This window comes from Poecilia reticulata, chromosome 8 (assembly GCF_904066995.2).
Source record: "Poecilia reticulata chromosome 8, P_reticulata-male-v2, whole genome shotgun sequence".
NCBI lineage: Eukaryota > Metazoa > Chordata > Actinopteri > Cyprinodontiformes > Poeciliidae > Poecilia > Poecilia reticulata.
Window position 1 is genome coordinate 6,048,112 of NC_088837.1, and position 22,007 is coordinate 6,070,118.

Genomic DNA, 22,007 nt, shown 5'->3' on the forward strand with positions numbered 1-22,007 from the left:
TAAACGCAGCCAATGTAAAAACAAAAACTAACAAAAAAAAACTTCAGGTGTGGTTTCACAGCAGACATGTTTATTAAAATCATCCATAATTAAAAGTTAATCATAGTTTAGAAAAAGTCCTGCCAATAAAATCAGTAAAGTGTTTTTTTTTTTTAAACCTGGTTTCTCATAAGTGGAGGGCAGAGGAGTAAAAACAGAATGCCAACACTCCAACTTTTAGTATTCTTAATTTGCAGAAGGAAATTCAGAACAACCCGTCCATCCGTTTCATTCAAATTTACAATCTACTTTGTGTTAGTTGTGTTAGATCACACCAAAACTGAATGACACCAATTGAAGTTTCAGGTCATGACTTAATTAAATATGAGTAAACTCCAGGGGCATGAATACTTTTACAACACCTGTACACGTCAGCTGGGTGGCAGGTTGAGCTTGTTTTCCTCAGCGGCTCTGCCAATAATTAAATGAAGCCAAAAGAAAACAAGACATATTTCTAGGTCTCTTTGACATCATGCTACCAACACCACCACAGTGCTGTTTTTAATAGCAGCTGGGGTCAAAGGTCCAGGCCAGGTGTGACCCCCCCTCGCCCGCCCCACTTCATGTCACCCCTCCTGTCCCACCACTTTATCCTTCCTGTTTGATCTCAGTTCCTCTCACATCTTTGTTCCTTCTCCTTAACCCCTCCCTTTCCCCCGCAGGTATGTGAAGGTGTTGGCTTCGAGGAGTCGCTGCTGTGGGTGTGTGCGCCTCACACACACCCACACCCACGCTAAGCATGAGACGGGGCGGCATGCTGGACTCATTTCTTCCCAGTGACGCGGAAAGAAGTCTCTTTCAGGAGCTGTCAGCTCTGTTTGCCTCGACAAGGCGCGCGCATGCTTGGGTTTAATGCAAACAAACACAATGCTAGCTTAGCCGCTGCGGAGCGGCGTGTCCGCGTTATCAGCCGCAGTTAGTTTTCTGTCAGTCTTTTTTTTTTTTTTTTTTTTTTTTGACAGCAGGTGAACTTTGCATTCCTCACCACAGACCTTGACTCTTGGATAGCTACACAGGGTGTGTGTGCGTGATAAGCACAAATACATGGAAGTTCAGCTACGAGGAAAATGCTGGTCGCACACACCCTGTTATATGCTTGAAACTCGATATGAATTGCAAATATTCAGTTACTTTACATGCTTATTTTGGAACAAATCGTGTATTTTTTTTATTTTTTTTAATCTCACTATCTGTTTTTGCTCAAAATTCATTTGGCACTCTGAGATGTGTTATTCCACATTCCTTCACTATCACCGTTGTGAAAGCCAAGTTATTCACAGAGCCTTGTAAAAAAATTATTCCTACCAATTAAAGTTAACACTTTGTCACATTACAACCTCAGATTCGCGTATATTTTAGTAGGTTTTTGCGTAATAGACCAACACAGAGCCAAGTTGTATGGCACATTTAAGTAACAACGCAGTTTAAAGTGTTGTACACAATAAAAACACAACACAATAAATAACTTTGTTGGGAACATAAAACAAACAATAAACATCACGTTTCCTCAAACGCCATCATCAAATTGTCAAGAATCGTCATCATCAAATATTGGAATAAAGACTTCCACTCCAGTTGCCAGGAATCAAAGGAAACTAAGCAGTTGGGGTTTTTTAGCCTTGATTTAAAGGAAGTCAGTGTTACAGCAGTTTTGCAGTTTCCTGGAAGTTTGATCCAGATTTGTAAATAAAGATAAATGCATGGATGGGTTTCTCTAGATCTTGTTGAGACCATCCATCCATTTTCTGTACACCCTTTTCCCTTAGTGGTGTTGGGAGGGTTGCTGGTGCCTCTCCAACTAACGTTCCGGGCGAGAGGCAGGGTCACCCTGGACAGGTCATCAGTCTAATGTCTCACTGAGACATTAGTCCTTAAATCCTGGAGATGTTCATCAGGTGACAGAAGGCCGACTTTGTAACTGTTTTTGTGTGTCTGGAGGTTCAGGTCAAAGCCCATCACTTACACCTGGATTCCAGGCATGATTTCTAGTTTCTTGCTCTAATAGCTGAAGTTGTGCGTTGACTCTAGATCGTTCCTCTCGAGGTCGAAAGATGATAACTTCAGATTGTTTCTAATCAGCTGGAGAAAGTTGTGGCACATCCACACATTTATCTCTTCTAAGCATCTGTTCAGTGATTGGATGGGTTCAGAGTCACCTGGTGACATCACAATGTAGAGCTGTGCATCATCTGCATAGTTATGATAGCTAATCTTATTTCTTGCTATGATCTGAGCTAACGAGACGCTCCGACGAGAAGTTATTGGCACAATGTAGTCCCTGTTTTTTATTTAAGATTCGAACCAACTGCGTATTGGACCAGCGAGTCCGACCGCGCTGTCCTGTCAGTTTTATAGTAAGAGTCAAATGGTCCAATGGTACCGACAAAGTAGTGAATGTAATAATATCTGTCAAAAATAATAATAGAAAACTAAAAACAGTCTTGTAAAAATAGCATTTCTTAATTTTTATTCACATTTTTACATTACGAATAATAATAAATGCCATACCAGAAAAAAAGTCTCATAATTGCTGAGCAGCTTTTTGAGTTTCTATAAATCTTATGATGATTTACGTTTGGCGATCTAAAAGTCTTTGAGGTTGGAAAGCCTCTTTGCCATCACCCTAATCTTACATTCTCTTTTTGAGATTGAAAACTCTTGATTGGACTTCAAAGCATTCTCTCATTATGTCTTGTTAGAAGAAACGAATCCAGATAAGCTAGATAGTAAAGTTTGTGAAACAGGAACAGGGTGCTAAGTATTTGCAAGGGACTATAGTGGCCAAATTCTCTTATGTGAAATTAAAGTATCAGAGTTATTATTTTATCATGTTTTCTATTATTTATTGGTTTAGCATCGCATGATAAAAACAATTTAAAACTGTCCAAAGCAAAAAATCTAAAAAATGTGGCTACGTTTTCTCAGGTTTCTGCACCTGTTCCCCGAAATCTGATTTGGAACAAAACAAAACAAAACAAAAAAACGCCTATCAGAACCTGATCCATGTGCAATTATTAGAATAAACGCATGACAGGTAAATCTCCTGGGATATAAAAGTCAGGCGGCAGAGTGGAACAGGTTGATCCGGTCTGCATCGCTCCGTGTTGATGGCACACCTACACCTGCTGCGCCTGGGAGGAGCCGGGGACAGGTGGGACGCTCTTTAACTGAGAGAGAGAAACACACACACACACACACACACACACGCAGGTGGATCGAGAGGAGGAAGAGGAGAGAGCGAGAGTGGGCCGCTGGAAGAACCATAGCAGGACTCTGATTACAGCGACAGGTCTCCTCCCGAGATGGCGAAGAAAACCGAATACAACGTCTCTAAGATTAACAAGTGAGTTCTGGCTCAGGTTTCCTGTGTGTGTGTGTGTGTGTGTGTGTGTGTGTGTGTGTGTGTGTGTGTGTGTGTGTGTGTGTGTGTGTGTGTGTGTGTGTGTGTGTGTGTGTGTGTGTCTGAGTCCCTTCTGTATTCCTCTATTTTACCAGCTGCTCAGGTATCGTTTTTACTCATGCAGAGGAATGCTCTCTCTCAGTCTGCATGCATTATGGTGCCATTTTATTCAAAGAGGTCTATTGTATAATCATAATGACAGACAGTAAAAGTGCAACAGGAAATACTTTTATGTCCCTATTCATACATGCAGTTGAAAAGAAGCAAAACTTTCTTCTGTTTGCCACTTTTTACACATTCTCTCCTCTCTTGCTGATTCTTTCGGAGGAGTTTTTTTTCCAGTATCTTTGCCCAAGAGATAAATAATCAGCCACCACTGATCAGAACCACTTGTGGTGCCGTTCAGCTCCTCTGACTCACCGAGTCGGTACGTCACCAGCCATGCCTCGAAACTGCGACCCAGACAACACGGGGAGACGTGGGCCCCATCAGGAGTTTGGAGCTCAAATCAAATCCCTGCTGTAAAATGTAACTCGTATGAATAAAAGGCAGGTGTGAACAGGTTGTAGGCTCCAGCTGGGTCACGAATAGTTTGAGTTGTCCAGCATATTTTCCATCTTCCATTTTGAAAGTCCATCACTTTGGTCGGATTTTAGGATTTCTCTCACTGTTTTTACAACCGTTATAGATGTTGGATGGAGAATATTTAGTCAATGTTTTGTAAATGAAATAAGCATCTGATGGGAATATAATTTGTTTTCCATCATTTTCTGGCATCTTGACTAATGTAAATAATTTAGAATCGATATTTAAAGTCCTAAATGATGAGTCAAAGTAGGACCCAAGCACAGTTTGTGATCTTTAATGCTTTATTTTATTTCTAACAATTAAAACCTGGATCTCATTTTGAACCAGCTCTCAGTCAGTAGCTCAGAAACAACATGTTGACGTTTAAAATGTCAAAGTCAACTTTGTACATTCAAGATTAAAACTATTGAATTTAAAAAGCAAAATTATCCAACAAATTCAGATTTCCACATTTTTGAAAATATCGTAAAGCCTCGATAATCCAACGTTTTATTTTCTGTACTTATCCAGAAAAGAAAAATAATAAAAGCAGCTCCTGCGTTCACTTCCAGACTTTATAACATCCTGCATTTAATACCCATATGGGTCCCAATTTTGTCCTGCTTCCAACCTGTGCAGCCAATTAACATGCAGCCGATAAATAACATGTGACCACCGGGCACCTATTACCCACACACAGACCCAGTCAATAAATTAGAATATTACTGCAAAATTCTTTTCTTTTTTCTTTTTTTTTTTTTTACAAACTTTATCACAACATGAAACACATTATATAGATTAAAAAAAACACACAGATGGATGTTTTCAAGCCTTTATTTCTGCTCATTGTGACGATTTTCTGCGGACAGCTGGTGAAAACAAAACATTTCAAATTAGAACGTGGCATCAGACCGATAAACTATTTGTAAAAATAGAAATGTTGCCTTAAAAGTGTGTTCAAGACCTGCTGCTTAAAGCTTGTTCTCTTCAAAAGGTGCTTTTAACCCAGCTGGTGTCTGGGTGGGAGGTCAGTTTTTTGCCCCGTCTTCTACCTACCTGTCGCTAAATGCAGTAGAGCAGCGTCAGCTCTGCAGGTCTCTGTCACCTACAGGGATGGAGATGGGGGCGGAGAGGTCACATACCTCCAAACATGATTAGAGTTTCATTACGGGGTGTGGCGCGTGAATCCACAAGGGAGTGGCGCTGCAAAGTCTGCTCTTTGTCTTTAACGACACACTGACACTGAGAGAGTGAATGAATGATTCAGGCTGTCACAATTAAAGCAATTTTCCTGCGTCGTTGTAGGTTAGCTTTTAGGAAGGAAATGGGTGACTGGCGAAGAGTCCGACTGAAGACCAAAGAAAGACATTTTATTTTCCTTACAGGGGGAACTTTCTGTCACAAAATCTGACCTGTAAAAATCAATATTGCGTCCAAATTATAGGTCACTTCCTTACAAATAAGCTGCATTCCTACAAAGGGAGTGATTAGGAAAGGAGAGGAAAAAAAAACCTTCTTTACAGAAACTATTTGTCACTCATTAGTCTCCCTACTACGAGCCATAAACCTTCGCTCCAGTAATAACACTGCTCGTTTTGTTTAGCGTGTGTGTGTGTATCAGGTGATGGAATGCCTTTCTCACACACACACTCTTTGCAAAAACCGCATTCTTGGCTGTCAAACAGGAGGAGAGCGGGGCAACTCCCCTCCACCCAGCGAAATGTCCTCTGCCGTCTAATCCGGGGCGGGTCGCCAGAAATACTTTACTCTCGTGTCTCAGCGAGAGGAGGAATCACAAACCAAACAGACCGACCGAGCGAGCGAGTGAGCGCCCAAACAGGTCGTTCGGTTTGGGCGACCTGTTTGGGCCCAAACAGGTCGCTGGGTTTGGGCGACCTGTTTGGGCCCAAACAGGTCGCTCGGTTTGGACGACCTGTTTGGGCCCAAACAGGTCGCTCGGTTTGGGCCCAAACAGGTCCCTGTTTTGTGAGCAGGTGCCTCGCTCCTCTCGGAGGAGGCTGATGTGATTTTAGTCACATCAGCCCAGAAAACGGAGTCACACATTCAACAAATGAGAGCTTTCACAAGCAATAGGGAGGACATTATTGTTAAGAACTGCGGATCGTCACCTTCCTAAAAATAATGGCCTATGTTATTATTATTATTATTATTTTTTATTTTTTTTTTACATTTTTTGCCAGAAGTTATTTTTGCAATAACAAAAACAGCACCTCTGTATTGCCAAGAGATGATTTAGGCACAGAAATATGAAAACTTGCTATTTTAGAAAGATGATGATATGATTCTTCTACCATTTGAAAAAAAATAAAAAATCTGAACAGTGTGGTGTACATGTGTATCAAGTACGGGACTTTTGTAGAACAACCTTTTATTGCAATTCTGGCTGCAAGTCTTTTGCGGGTAGTTCCTCCATCAGCTTTGAACAAGTGCAAACGGTAGAGACATTTTGACCTTTCTTTGCAAAAATACAGACCCATTCAATAAAACAGAACATTATGACCAAAGGAAACACATTATCAATCAATCAATCAATCAATCAATCAATCAATCAATCAATCAATCAATCAATCAATCAATCAATCAATCAATCAATCAATCAATCAATCAATCAATCAATCAATCAATCAATCAATCATCAAGTCTAGTTTTATAGCACATTTCAGCAACAAAGCAGTTCAAAGTGCTCCACATCATAAAAACACACAAATAAAGTCATAAAATCAACAAACAGCCGCCAGTTGAAAAACCAGAAACAAACATGATGTTTTATCGAGCGCCTTAATCAAAATCATCAATACACATCAAATACACTTGTCAGTTTTATAGACTGATTAGAAAAGGTTGATGTTTTAACATCGTCTATTTCTTATTCTGGGCGTAGCAGATGCCCAGGGCTGCAAGTCTTGGGGCGGCGTCCCAAAGATTTAAAATGTTTTTATAATGAATACATGTTTTACATTATACACCTTATAGGTCTGTATAAATAGTGCTTTGATATAGTTACATTTTTATTAATGTATAAAAACTAAAATATTTACAGACCTCCCTATTAATGTACTCCAACTTACATGAGGGCAATGCCTTTTGTTTTTGTTGTTGTTTTTTTTGACAGGGCACCAAAACTGATATATATATATAAGAATATTGTCAGACCAAGAAAAAGTTTTAAAATCAGAGATGTGGGCTTCATAAAAAGTATGTTTAATACCCGCTGAATACAAATATCACATTTTTCAATTGTTCTTTTTCCTTTAAAATGACAGCTGTGCTCTCCTTTGGGTCACGTTTCACATAAAATATCACCATAAACACAGATGTAGTTTGGGTTTATAATGCCTTTTCATTTAAAGTACAATAATATATATTATGTTTTTGACAAAGACAAAGAAAAGCAAACATCTGCAGTAAGGTGGATTGTAATGACGTCCTGTGTCTGTTTCCAGGAAGGACATAACTGAACTCTCTGAGGTGATCAAACGCATGCAGAGTAATGCAAACCAAGTGGAGCAGAACATCCTGCGAGCCGAGGCGCTGCTGGCGGAGGTGAGACTCCCAAACTTCACCGGAGCAGGCCGACGGCCGTCTGGGCGCAAAATCCCTTCTCCACTAAACGCGTTTTCAACTGGGGAAATGTCTGCTGCTCTCGCTTTTGTTCAGGACCAAGAGCTGCAGAAGAAGAGCAAGAAGGTGATTCACCAGCAGGAGAACTCGGTGAACCTGAGGCAGGCCGAGCTGCTCTTCAAGGACCTCTTCGTGGACGCGGACAGAGCCAAGAAGCTGAAGCACCCGCAGGCCTCTGAGATAGACAATGAGTATGTTTGTTGCGGAGCGTCTCTGACTCGCTAAAGCACAAACCGGCATCAGTGGTATGAAACTCGACTCAAACCACTGAGAGGCGCCGCCCAAACACTGTTGTTTTTCATATTCCCTTTCTCTGCAGAAATAATAATACTAATAAAAAATATATATACATTTTTTTGTTTCTCGTTTAGTGTGAAAAACCTGCACGAACGCTGGGCTAAGGGCTGCACCACCTACCGGGACCTGTACAAACAGCTGCAAAACCTGGACCCGAAGCAGAAGATTGACTGGGGCCCTGTTCTTCAAGAAAAACTGGTCAGTCGAACCCGAACATGTCTGCAGCCCAACCTCACCAAGCAGATCAGTTGCTGCTCTTAGCACAAATAATTAGTTTTATTTTGGTAGCAGGTAAAAGAAAACCAACACACTGATGTGTCATCACATGTATGCTGCTTTATTCTTTGCAACTGAACCATTAATAGAAAAGCCCATTCTCAGAAATAAAAGTATTGTGTTGCTCAATCAGTGCGTGAATTTTTGTGAGTCATCATCAGGTGGATGTTAGTTGTGAGCAGCACCAGTAAGTGTAACTTACTGAAGTTACACTTACTGAAGTAAGTAAGTGTAACTTACTTAGGGTTAGCTAACCCTAGCTAGGTTAGCTAACCCTAACCTAGCTAGGGTTAGGTGTGCTAACCCTAGCTTTAGGGTTAGCACACCTAAAGCTAGGTGTGCTAGCGGAGCGGAAGCTAATGCTAAAGCGCTAAATTCAAATTCTATCTACCCTTTAAACACTAACATCTTTGAGCACCAATTTAATTTTGACGTCATAATTCACATGTTCCATTATACCCTTAGATGTTGTATTTACGTTTATATCTTGTTCTATATTGTCTGTTTTTTGTTTTGCTGTCGTTCTTCTAGGTTTTTTGGTTATAAAATTATTGGAGGGATAGAACCTAAGGAGGGGAAATGGAACTGAGCAGACTTCACCCACTTCAAAATAAGAGCATGAATATAAATGTCTAACTTCGTCAAGAATTCTTAACAGTCAATAACAAAAACATAAAAATGTATTTAGAAACCAAAGGGTGCGTTCATACTGCAGCCTGAAGTGACCCAATTCCGATTTTTTGGCAATTCCGATTTTTTGCCGCGGCCGTTCACACTGCAGGTAAATAGACCTGTATGTGTTCTGCAGTGTCAACAGGCAAACGACCTCAGAGAGTCCCGCAAGCGCACCAGAGGGCACAATAGCGTCAGCGTTCTCGGTGTTCTGCCAACCGCCATAAAAAGAAGAATTGCTCAGTGTTTGCGGAGGTTAACATGGAGGCTAACGGTGGAACTTAGCTTACACATTTGAAGTTGTTGTCCGACCGGAGCAGCATATTAACAACTTCCTCCTCATATAGTTCGTCATGGTTGTTGTTTTTCTTCCCGCTTGCGCGTATCAGGACGTAGAATAGTGAGATTTGTTGAGAATCAGTGACGTTCAGTTCGGATGAATGCGACCTGAACGTTAGGTCTCATTTAAACTGGATACATGTCGGATATGGGTCACATTCAAAAAAGAATCTGACCTGTGCTGTTCACACTGCCATGAGAAGATTGGATACAGGTCACATTACGTCAAAAAAAAAAAAAAATCGGAATTGGGTCACTTCAAGCTGCAGTGTAAACGCACCCTAAGTTAGCAAGTGCACTAAAGCGCTAAATGAAAAAATTAGCTCCGCTATTAGCGCATTAGCGAAAAAGTGCCCACCACTGCTAGCTCTATTGAATTCCTCTTTAAACACTTGAGTCACGCCAGGCAGAAGAACAGGATAAGTTGATTAATAGTTGACAGAGGGGGATACACATAAAGGAATGCTGAGAATGCTACTGTGCTCAGCTAAAACAAACTGAATTTAAGACACAAAGCTACATTAAGATAATGGTTCTGCTATTATTATATGAGGCTATTTCTTATACCCGGTGTCAGGCTTATTTATCACATAACAGGGATCGGTTGGAGTGTTAGACGATGCTTAAAGAAGTCATGTTGGCTTTTGCTGGTATGCAAATACACCAGTAAGGAAGATGCATTGCGGTTTGAGACAAACAAAATGAAAACTGTGGCGAGTCCAGCCCAATCCATGTACCTTATTTTGTTACCTAAATTATTACCTAAATTGATAAGAGGAAAATTGCTTTTTTTGAGACGAAACCAAGGAATGCAGAGGAAGGGTTGTCCAACCATCTTGGGCTGGAAGAGCTGTTCACTCTATGCAACACAGATATATGAAGATGTTATCAAAACCAGCTAAATATTTGTTCAGTGATTCATATTAAAGCTCATTTAAGTATTTTTTTTCTCACTTAATCTAGCAAATATTAGAGTTTGTGAAGAGAAATGCTGACACTGCTTGTGAACATTCTGACTTCCCGTCAACAAAGAAAAATATATTCCACGCTGGAAGACCTGGAAATAAAAAAAAACTTGGAAAAACAAAATTAGTTTGTAGGAGTACTTTGGCGATGAATTTATGTTTTCAGATTTTTCTTTTGTTTTTGTAAGATTTTTTGCAAATGTAACATTAAATATAACGTAGGACAGTGCTCCATTTTGCATTTTGTGGAAAAATTACACATACTCGAGACAATGTAGTAATTATCCCCCCCAAAAAGTAAACCGCATTTTATGTACTTTTATTTCTGGTACAGATAAACAGTGACGTTGCCTAGCCGACGTTTTTAAGTTGATGGTGTGACTTTTGAAACGTATGCAAATTCACAAAAATACACAAATTCTTATATGCAAATTTTCTATCCAATAACGTATCATTAAGTTTAGGTTAAAAAAAATTGTTTCAAATGGAGATGTCGTAATATTGCAACACTGTAGTTTTTCTGCAGTTTTTCAATGTGGAATAAATCATGTAGTGTTGGATTTGTGTCTATAATGAAATGAAATCTACTGTAGCTACAGTACAGATTATCTTTGGTTTGAACTGTCATCGCTCTGTGCCTGGCAGGAACGAATACAGGGAGAGGAGTACGGCCCCAACCTGTACGACGTAGAGAAGCAGATTGCGGAGCACAACATCCTGCACCAAGAGATTGAAGCCTACGGCAGCCAGCTGCAGCCCAGCTCCGCTGTTTCCCCGGTAACCGCATCTGGCCGCGTCACTTTCTGCACGGCTGTTCCTAAACCAGAATGCTTACCAGTCTTTCTTGTACGTTTCCAGGAGGATTACAAAGCCTTCAAAGAGAAATACGACCAAGTTTTGGTGAGTCGATTTAGTTTCACAAATCGTCGTTCGCCGGGAGCGTTTGCCGGACCTGGTCTGGACGCTCCCGCGTTTTCGTTTTGCGTTTGCAGGAGAGCTCCAAGCTCAGGCGCAAATACCTGGCATCTCTGTACGAGTACATGCAGAGCTGCACCAAGGAGCTGGTCTACCTCTCCGGTCAGCAGGAGAGGATCATCAACAGAGACTGGAGCGACCGCATGGTCGACCCGTCAGGAGTCCGCACCGAGTACGAGGTGAAATACCTCGACAGCACCGCTATGATCGCAGCAGGTCACCCTTCTTAGAGATGCTAGTGTTAGAAATGTGTTTGTGTTTACGTGCAGAAATTCAAACTGAATGGACTGATGGCGCATGAGGAGGAGGTCAACAAGCTCCAGGTGGAAGGATCCAAACTCATAGAGATGGACCACCCTGGCACCCCGACAATAAATGTGAGTGCAACACACCAAGAGGCACATTTCTGTCAGGGGTGCACCGAAAAATCGGCCCAGGTTTCCTACATTTTGTGAGATCGGTGAATAAGCCGATACTTGCTTAAAAAAAACGATCTTGTCTTCCTCCACAAGCATCTAGAAATCAGCCACCGTTCCCTTTTGTCCTGCCATGAGAGACGGCCGACTGACAGATCACGTCTGAATGTGCGCAATGGAAAAATAGTCACCCTACTTGTGCCAACTTAGCCAATTTTTAAGTAAAAAAAAATCGTTTGACTAAATCAATATTCGCAGGTCAAACGTTTTAAAGATCGGTAATCGGCAGTCGTCCTCAAAACTCCAATCGGTGCGCTCCTGCTTTCTCTGCTGGATTTCACAAGAGCTGCAACACAGTGAAAATGAATTTTAAATTTGGGTTTGAACGTCTTTTATTTTTTCTCGGTTTTTCTCCCAGACCACGATGGACAGAGTACATCTGGAGTGGCAGTCCTTCCTCAACCTGTGCATAGCGCAGGAAATGCACCTGGAGAACGTCGACAACTACAAGAAGGTAAGTTGAGCTCCAGCACTCGTCATTGGTGAAATCCCACCTGCGCTAGCCAGCGGTCCCAGCTGATGTGTTGGGCTGTTTGCTGTAGTTCCAGCTGGACGCAGACAGGCTGGCCGAGTCTCTGCAGAAGCTCAACTCCACCTTGGATCCAAAGTCCCTGAACAACAAGAGCAACCCAGAGATCCTGCTGGCGCTGGAGGTACGGCCGGCGTTTCTCAAAACGTCCATTTGACGTTAGCTTACAGGCTCAAGTTTTCACCCCTAAAGCTGCAACTGACAATTATATTAGCAATCGATTATTCTGACAATTAATTAGAAAAAATTTGGCAAATTCTGCTAGTTTTTCATTTGATCACTTAAGTTTATTTGCGTATGCTATTAGAAAAAACATTAAAAGATTCAATTAAATTCCTTTTAAAATAAAAAAGCAAAATTTTATTGTTTAAAATACAAAAAGCGGGTGAACCTAAAACTATGCCACTTAAGAAGTAGAATATATTTACAGACAAAGAATGTTCTTCATCTTCAATGCAAAATAAAAATATTCACTGGACAGTTTTGACTTCATATCTGCTCTGTTGTTCTTTCATCAAACAGCCTAATTTTCAGATTGTATACTTCAGTTAGGGATTAATCAACTGCTACATTAGTTGACGATTATTTCAACAATTAATCATAATGAATCTGATTAATCGTTTCGGCCCCAATTTTCTAACATTACAACCTCAGACTTTACAAGAGCTTGATGGGATTTTATGAGATAGACCAACCCAAGCCATGACACATCTGTGAGGTGGAAGGAAGATGATTCCTGTTTAAATACTTTTTATCGTTTTAGAAATAAAAATCTAAAATACGTAGTGCATTTATATTTTATCTTCCTACCCCGATACCTCTAAATAAAACCCAGTGTTCTTATAACTTACCAAATTAGCAAACATGTGCAGAAGGGAGCAAAACTTTTGTATTAAATTTATTTTCTTCTTATGTAACTTTGTTTATACTTTTATTAAGCTACATTCAATAAAGTGAAGCTCAAACTGAAAAGTAACATCCTCACGGAGGTGGTGGCAGCATCATTTGATGGGCAGTCCGGGAAAATAAAACCTGTTAGAGGGAGCAAAAGCTGCGCAGGGCAATGACACAACAGTCATGTTCTACAATGGTCCAGTCAAAGTATATACCTGTGACAAAATGGAGGGCTAAAAACAAATGAACACTCTTTTTTTTTTCCTTCCGTTTCACAATGATGCGCTTTGCTTTGTGGGACTTGTGGTAGTAGATAATAATTTTAATAGTACCGTCGTCCACTGAGACAAAGAAGTGAAATCAAAACAGAAGCAATCTGTGAGACGTGACCTCGTCTTGTTTAGCAACTTTACTACCCACTATTTAGGCGTCTCCCCAGCCGACTTGTCGTGTTTATTTACTCTTTACCATTTTCAAGGTTCAAGGATAAACAGGTGTCAGGGCGGACATTTTTACTTTCACTGCTTTGCAGATTTAGTAAGATTTAGACTCTTTCAATGGGATCCAGAAGGGCTGGCTTTCTTCTCTGAATTCCTGTTACATCTCACTTAAGGGTGAAGAACCGTCGGTGAAAAGGAACGAGCAGCGGGTGGAAGACCTCAGGAAGCTCAGCGGCAAGGTTGCCCCTCTGAAGCTGCGCCGGACCCAGCCGACCAAGCCCACCACCGTGGTGTCGCTGTGCGACTGGGCGGACGAAAACGTAAGACGATCGCAGCGTTCATTTCGCCGCAGCAGAACGAAATGAGAGCCGCTCACCTGTCATTTATCGTATCGTTTATCGTTTATCATGATGAGTTTCTTTGCATAGAAAGAAAGTACAAACTCCACACGTAGTAGGCCTATGTTAGTTTGAAGAAAAACTGAATCGCTTTATCGAGTTAAGTGGAGTTTTCTCGTCTCTGGTTTTAAACCGCCATCTTGGAAATCGCCATATGATAAGAATACTCACTTATAGTTATCACGATAAATTTCAATTAATGATGGGCATTTATTTGATCATTTATCGTGATACATTTTTTTAGTATGATAAGAATTCTGATCCATTGTTGTCACGATAAATTTCAGTTAATGTTTAAACTAGGGTATCATTTATCGCTTATCGTGATGAATTTCTCAGCAGCACGATAAGAATTTTGATTTATTGTTGTCACGATAAATTCCAATTGATGGTGTTGAAAAATCCTCAAAACTGTCCGTATTGTTGGGATTGTGAGTTTTGACCATCTTTCTCCGCTGTTTCTTCATTGAAATATCAATAAATATGAATTAATTTAAAAATATTATTAGATGCAGTTAAACTGAGTGCAGTTTGGTGACACGAATCTTTATGTAACTGGTGTCCTGAAGAAGCACGTTTTTACTGAAGATGTGAATGTTTTCCAAAAGCTGTATTTGTTTTGTATAATTGCGGTGACAGTCATACAGTTACATAAAAAAAGAAGCAATTTTTCTTGCGCCACAAAATATCGTGATAAAAATTTAGGTCCGTATCGCCCCTCTCTAATCACGTGTTTCTTTTGCCGTGTTTGTTTGATTGCAGGGGTCGGTGGAGCGTGGGCAGGCCATGATCCTGAAGTCCAACTCGGACAATAAGTACTGGGAGCTTCAGGACAGCCAGGGAAAGACCACCAGCCTCCCTGGGGCCTGTTTCGAAATCCCACCACCTGATCCAGAGGCTCTGGAGACTTTGAAAAGGTGCAGAATCCATCATCCTCTTCTGTTTACTTCATTCCCCTCCTTTTTTTCCCCCACTCTGAGCCTTGAATTGTGATTCTCTGTTCAGCCTCGACGGTAAGCTGGCAGACCTGAAGAGACGCAGGGCCGCGCTGATGGACTCCCTGAAGACCCCCACGGTGGAGGTGATCCGTCCCAAGCAGGCCGGTGAGAGGAAAACACCTTTTAAAAACCGGATGACGACGGATCTGCACAGCTGGAGTTGTCAGAGTCAACATTTCTTTCATTTTTGCTTTCCCCCCTTTATCAGCTGTTGTTAACAGCGAGCCTGAGGATCCGAGAGTCGCAGAGCTCAACACTGACATAGATAAGATCAACAAAGCTCTGGCAAGGAACGAAAAAGAAATCCTGAACAGACTGAGAACCCCGCTGGACAACCGGGCCCCCATGCAGAGCTTGGAGAAAAGGCAGCAGGAGAACGAGGTGAAGATTTGCTGAAATGATGGGCTGTGAAATTTTATTTTCCCCCTAACACAAGATAATATTTTAGATCATCAGGCTAATTTTACAAAATGCAAAAAAACAAGAGAGTTTTCCAGTTATTGGAAATGCAAATTAACATTTTTTTATATAGAAACAGGTTGATCCGGAAAGTTTTTCCTCTAAATAAACAAAATCATAATTTTTGCTTTTTACTCAGATTACCTTTGCCTGATACTAAATCTAGTTCGATGATCCGAAACATTTCACACTACAATTAACACCATTTGTTTGAATGTGATCATCATTAATGCTTCATATTCAAAATATTGTTAATTTCCTGTAGAAATCTGCTCTGGCAGTCAGAAAGCTGGAGTCGGACAAGTCTGCCATCCAGAGGGAGGTGGATCCGATTCTGGCAAAGAAACCTCTGGGACCGACGGCCGCCATGCTGCCGCTCAAACTCAGCGCCGCCGACAACAAGATCCACAACGTCAACACGCTTGTTGATCTCTATAACAAAAAGTATGACTGTTTTTTTTGTTTTTTTCTAAACCAAAGATACAAAAGTGCACAGACTTTGCGAAATGTCTCAGCAGTTGCTAAACGTCCCTCTTTGTCTCTGTTGCCCAGAGCAACCGCCTCCATGTTCCTGGAGAAGCAGCTGGAAAAGACCGAGGTCACCGTTTCCTGGTTTGAGCAGCAGCTAGCTAAAGACGGAGTCATCCTCGATCAGCCCGACGTCCTCCAGAACCGCACCAAGAAGCTGGAGGTGTCGTGTTTCACAAACCAGAACCACACCGCTTTTATTCTCGTTTTGTTTTTTTTTGTTTGTTTTTTTTCTCATTTGCGTTTCTTTCGAGCAGAGCACGTACAAGGACGTTGTCTCGAAAAAAGAAGAGCTGAACAAGCTGGGCAAAGACCTGGACCTGACCAAGCAGGCGTGCAGCCCCCTGCAGCAAAGGTTCAGCGAGTACTGCCCCGATGTCCGCCGCCAGGAGAGTCAGGTGCAGCTCCTGAAGAACCGCTACGCAAACGTTAAGAATCAGCTCCAGGAGAGGTGAGGAGGGCGGGGGGAGAGAAGCAACCAGACGGGGAGCTTACCAACGCCACAACGGTTTTCTTACATAAACAATTTCTTTTCTTTATTCTCTTAGGGTGGCTCTCCTTAAAAAAGCATCCAACAAAAATCAGGAGTTTAATAACGTTGCTCAGTCGCTGGACTTTTTCTTGCTCAACTTGCCCGACAACACGGTGAAACCTACTGATGGTGTGGAAGAGATACTGACGAAGGAGAATTCCCAAAAGGTAAAGAGTGATTTTAATTCTTTTTCAAATAAAAAAAAGTATTTTATTATTATTATTATTATTATTATTATTATTATTATTATTATTGTTATTATTGTTATTATTGTTATTTTTACATTAAATCTCTAATTTACCACTCCCTATATTGCCAAACTTTCAATGTTTGATTATGTTTCTGTTTTTAGAAAGTTGTGGAGGACATTGAGAAGAAGTCCGGGGATTTACACCAACTCAAGGACCTGTCCAAAGATCTGCAGGCCATTTTAAATGTTAGTACGGAGAACATGACTTTATGTGCACAGTTAGCATCCTATGAATTCTGGTTTATCAGAAAACACACATTACATGAAGAAATAAGGCACATTTTGTGGATCATTAAGTCCTATTCTGCTTATGAAGTGTGTGTTTTACTGTTGATGTGCCTTTGTTTTGTACAATGTGTCTATTGGGATGAAAAGTGTGGAATTCACAGCATTCTGTTTAACTAGGACAGGGTACATTACTTTTTCTGTGACGTCACTATTTAAAATTTCCCATATTTCATGATGGAGTTAAAAGGAGGAAACATTTCTGGCAAATCGGTAATATTGTCATCTTTCTAAAATAATGGCCTAAATCGTTTTTCTTTTTTTGACAAAATAAATTCCCAACTGATGAAAGTTTGCTGCATACATTGCATCTCGGAATTGCAACGCTTCATGCTGGCTTCACACTATCATGGTTGCTAGGCAACAGGAGCTACACTGATGTGGAGACTAGACAGCTAGCTGAAGGCTAGACCTGTCCGAATTCACAGCTTTTCTCTTCCGGCCTTTATTTATTCTTGGCCTTCAAAGAACCCGTCCTACGTAGACCGGGTCCTTCGAAGGATGCGGACCCTGAATTCGGACACACCCATACCATCATATATAAAAAAATCTATGGCAGGCAGCCGATGATGAAATTCTGTAAGCATGACTCGTCTTTACACATATTGGGAGACAATTCTGGAGTCATATTTAACCCACTTTAACTCAAGTACGATATGGGACATTAGCATCCTGACACACAGTCTTATAGTGAAGGTTAGACATGTTGATCCATCTGCTAAAGCCTTCCTCATACTTCCCTTTTTAGGAATATGAAATAAAGTCAAAAACATATCATGGAACTCTGAATGACAATGATGACGTTGACAATGAGGTCTATGAGAACGGCGAAGAGAACACGTACAAGGCAACGGCTCCAAAGAAACGTCTAACATCAACTCTGGCTCAAGACGTGCAAAGAACGGTGGGGTTTCAAGGAAGACCAAGATGACTTAAGATATTCCTGCATCACCTTCCGATTTGAAACTAATGCTTCTCTTTTTGCTTTCTGGTGCAGGAGAAAGACCTGCTGAACCGCTTTGCTGAGATCTCAGCTAAAAACAACCAGCAGCTCAGTCAGATGGGGACAGCAAAGAACATCACTGCAATGGTAGGAGATTAGAGCACGTTTAGTAATCACCCTTAGCGTTTTCCTACTCATAGGTGTGTTTTTCAGTTAACCACTCTTGTCCCCTGTTCTGTATTCCCTCCTCTGCAGAATGAAGAAAAAGTGAGTCAGGTGGCTGTTAGTCAGCAGCTGCAGCTTCAGACCCAGCAGAAGAACGTGGAGGCAGCTGATAGTCTGAAGAAGGAATTGGAGGAAGAAGTCAACAGGCGTTCACATGCTGAGAATAACCTAGAAACCTACCGGAAGAGGTTTTTGTCTCTGAAGCACAGGAGAGGAGTGGAGAGGTTGGAGGAGAAAGAGGTGGTGCAGTATTACCGTGACCCAAAACTGGAGGCGGATCTCAAATCGCTGAAAAATCGCATCCAGGATGAAGAATTCAGTAGATCAAGAATCCAGTCCGAGATAGAACTGCTCAATGAGAAGATCGTCACAGTGGAACTGCAGCTGACAAAAGTGGAACCTAAACTTGTGACTAAGGTGCTCACCGAATATGAGAGAGACCCCAAACTTGACAAAGAGGCAGCTGAGATCAGAGATGAGATGGAGAGGATCCGGACCAAGCTTGAGACGAGAAATACTGAAACCGTCCATGTGAAATCTGAGCTCACGCTTCTCTCCCAGCAGAAACAAAAAATCAGGGAGAAGGTTGTGAAAAAGGAAGTGGTGAGATTAGAGAAAGACCCAGAGATGCTGAAAGCTGTTCTAACGTTCCAGGGTGACATTGCAGAGGAGGAACTGCGCTGCAAGTCTCTCAATGATATCATTTTTGGCACCAGGTCCCAGATTAACACGCTGGAGAGGGTCATTCCATCCATTGAACCCAAGATTGTCACCAAAGTCGTGAAACAAGTGCAGCAAGCTCCCGAACTGATAGATGAGTCACATAAAATCAGAATGGCTTTGGAAGAAGAGAAGGACGAGAATGTCATCCTGAAAAAGGGCCTCACCACCCTTCAGCTTCGCTTTGGCGAACTGGAGTTGCTCAAGCCCAAAGTGGAAGTCAAAGAGATTGTCAATGAGATCTACAGAGTGGATCCTGACACCGAGATCGAGCTGGTGCGTCTGAAGAAGGCACTGCAGGATTTGAGCCAGAACCGTTTAGACCTTGAGAACCAGATTGATTCGGTGACGGCAACCCTGACTACCGTATGCACCCAGAAACCCAAAGTGGAGTACAAGGAGGTGACCCAGGAGGTGATCAAAGAAGAGAAGAGCCCAGAGGTCATGAGGGAATTGCAAAGACTGAATAACCAAGTCTCCCGACTGCAAGTCAACTATGACACCACCTTGGAACTGCTAACACGCCTACGTAAGGAAAGAGATGAACTGAAAACTGAAAAATCCAAAGTGGAGACGAAGCTTCTGACAAAAGAGGTCATCAAGTATGAAAACGATCCTCTTCTGGAAAAGGAGGCCGATAGACTTCGAAGAGATGTACGAGAGGAGATCCACAGTCGCCGAAGTGTGGAGGAATGTCTCTTTGAACTACAGAACCAATACATTACCCTTGAAAGACAGAAGCCAGAGGAAAAGATTGTCACCAAGGAGGTTATTCGCCTTCAGAAAGATCCCAAGCAGATTGTGGAGCATGACAAGTTGAACCGGAACTTGGATGATGAAATGAAGGCACGCAGAAAACTTGAACTGGAGGTCAGACAGCTGAGGGCGCTGATTGAAGAAAAAGAGAGAGATTTGGCTAAGATGGACGACCGCCAGAAGAAGATCAAAACCGAGTCTGAACTTAGGCAGATCAAGACTCGCATTCTTGAACTGGAGAATTCTCCACCACCCGTTGAAGAGAAGATCATCATTGAGGAAGTCCTGAAGGTGGAGAGGGACCCCAAGCTGGAAAAACTCACCGAAGGTGTTCGTTTTGACATGGAGAAGGAGAGCAACAACATCGACCGTCTTGAGAGAGAAATTCGGAACCTCAGACTGAAGCTGGAGATTCTGCAGAAGGAGAAGTCCATTGAGAAGGTTGTTTACAGAGAAGTCGTTCGAGTAGAGAAAGACCCTGCAGTTGAAGCTGAGAGGGACCACCTCAGAGAGATTGTAGCCCATGAGAGGAATCTAAGACGAAATCAAGAAGACAGCCTCCAGAGCATAAACAGTCAAATAAACCATATAAACACATCAAAATCTGTGACTTCTCAGGAGGAGACAGCTCTCATTACTGGTAGGGATGCTCTGCAAAGAGAGAAGGAAGATCTCCTCAGACAGCTTAAGGCACTGGAGTCTGAAAGACAAACCACCAGCATTACCTTCCAACAACAGTCCAGGTTGATGAGTGAGAGGAACCAGATGGCACGCCAGAGAAGTCTTAAAACTTCCTCCGAGGTCCAGCGGCTGGAGAAACAGATCCTGAATGAGAAAGATAAAATACACCAGAGGGAGACCCTCATTGCTGAGCTGCAGAACGGCATAAAATCAGAGGACCATTCAGAAACTCACACTAGAGAGACAAACCTCTCAACGAGGATCACCATCTTGGATCCAGACACTGGCAAAGACCTGTCTCCCTATGACGCCTACGTACAAGGAGTAATTGATAGAAACCACTACCTCCAACTGGCTCAACTGGAGTGCGATTGGGAGGAAGTCACGTCAACCACCCCAGATGGAGATATAATGGTTCTGCAAGATCGAAAAACTGGGAGGCAATACTCTGTCAAGGATGCGCTGAAGGACGGCCGTCTGACTGAGTACGACGTGAGCCGCTACAAGGAGGGTAAGATGTCTATCTCTGAGTTTGCCCTCCTTGTTACAGGAGAGAAGCCAAAACCTTACATTCCTCCAGTAACATCAAAATCCCCAAGCAGGCCTATCTCATCTTCCCCACTGAACTCCATGTCTTCGCCCTTGAAGTCTTCTTACGGCAGCCTGAACACTCTGCGCAGCAGCAGCAACAGCTTAAACAACCTCACTGCTGCCACGGGGGATGATTATTTCCCAATCTCTGGCATATTTGACACCACTACTGAAAGCCGCATGTCTGTGAGAAGCGCGCTCACCCGCAAACTCATCGATCCAGACACGGGCATGAGGCTGCTGGAGGCGCAGTCAGCCTCCGGCGGGATTGTCGATCTGGGCAAAAAGGACAAATTCTCTGTCCACAAGGCAGTTGAGTACAACCTAATTGAGCCAGGCCACAAGAATAAGCTACTGAATGCCCAGAAGGCCTTCACTGGAGTCGAGGACCCTGTGACCAAAGAGCGCCTGGCAGTGGGTCAGGCAGCACAGAAAGGTTACATGCCCCTGGAGAACGCCAAGAGGTACATGGAGGCCCAGTACCTCACCGGTGGGTTGGTGGACCCCAATAAGGCAGGACGCCTATCCATTGAAAAGGCACTTGCAGGAAATCTGATTGACAACACAATGGCTAATGAGCTGAAAGACGAGGCTTTGCACTCCAAAGAGCTGGTAGACCCCATCACCAAGGAGAAGATCTCGTACAAGCAGGCTATGGATCGCTGCAAGAGAGACGTAACCACTGGGCTCCTGCTGCTTCCTGCGGCCTCAACAAATGCTACAAATGCTCCATCCTACTCCAGCTACCGCTTTTAGCAACCAAATTAATAGAGATGACAATTAGCTACAGCTCGTGGTGCTATAGGCAAACTAACAGGAGCAGAGAAAGAGAAATGCTTCATCGGAGGAAAAAAACAAACATGTATTTTGGTGGGAATATACTTGTGGATTGTTTCTCTGTAATAGTTCCGGTTTTCTGTGAAAATAAAGGTATTTTTATCATGCCATTTGTCACACTGTAAACAGTTTTTTTTGTCAAACCTTGTGAAGTAAACCTCAACTTGCATGTTACTATTAAACTCAACTGACTTGCATTCCATTTTTGTCCCTCTTTTTTGTAACTGTTACCTTCAGTTGATATAAAAATTGTATAATTATCAAATATGATTTAAAAAGAAATTTGACTTGGT

At 42.1% G+C, this 22,007-nt stretch overlaps 1 protein-coding gene across 1 annotated transcript; it reads left to right on the forward strand.

The window, feature by feature from the left end:
- Positions 1–3,216: 3,216 nt before the first annotated feature.
- LOC103468402 (envoplakin-like) lies at positions 3,217–21,916 on the forward strand. Its single transcript, XM_008415463.2, has 22 exons — positions 3,217–3,382; positions 7,471–7,570; positions 7,685–7,839; positions 8,020–8,143; positions 10,843–10,974; positions 11,056–11,097; positions 11,190–11,351; positions 11,442–11,549; positions 12,007–12,102; positions 12,191–12,301; positions 13,685–13,831; positions 14,672–14,826; positions 14,915–15,012; positions 15,116–15,288; positions 15,632–15,810; positions 15,919–16,057; positions 16,152–16,345; positions 16,443–16,593; positions 16,779–16,862; positions 17,710–17,865; positions 17,959–18,051; positions 18,160–21,916. The coding sequence occupies exons 1-22, from the start codon at positions 3,342–3,344 to the stop codon at positions 21,631–21,633; spliced, it is 6,114 nt and encodes a 2,037-aa protein (XP_008413685.1). The 5' UTR covers positions 3,217–3,341; the 3' UTR covers positions 21,634–21,916.
- Positions 21,917–22,007: the final 91 nt, after the last annotated feature.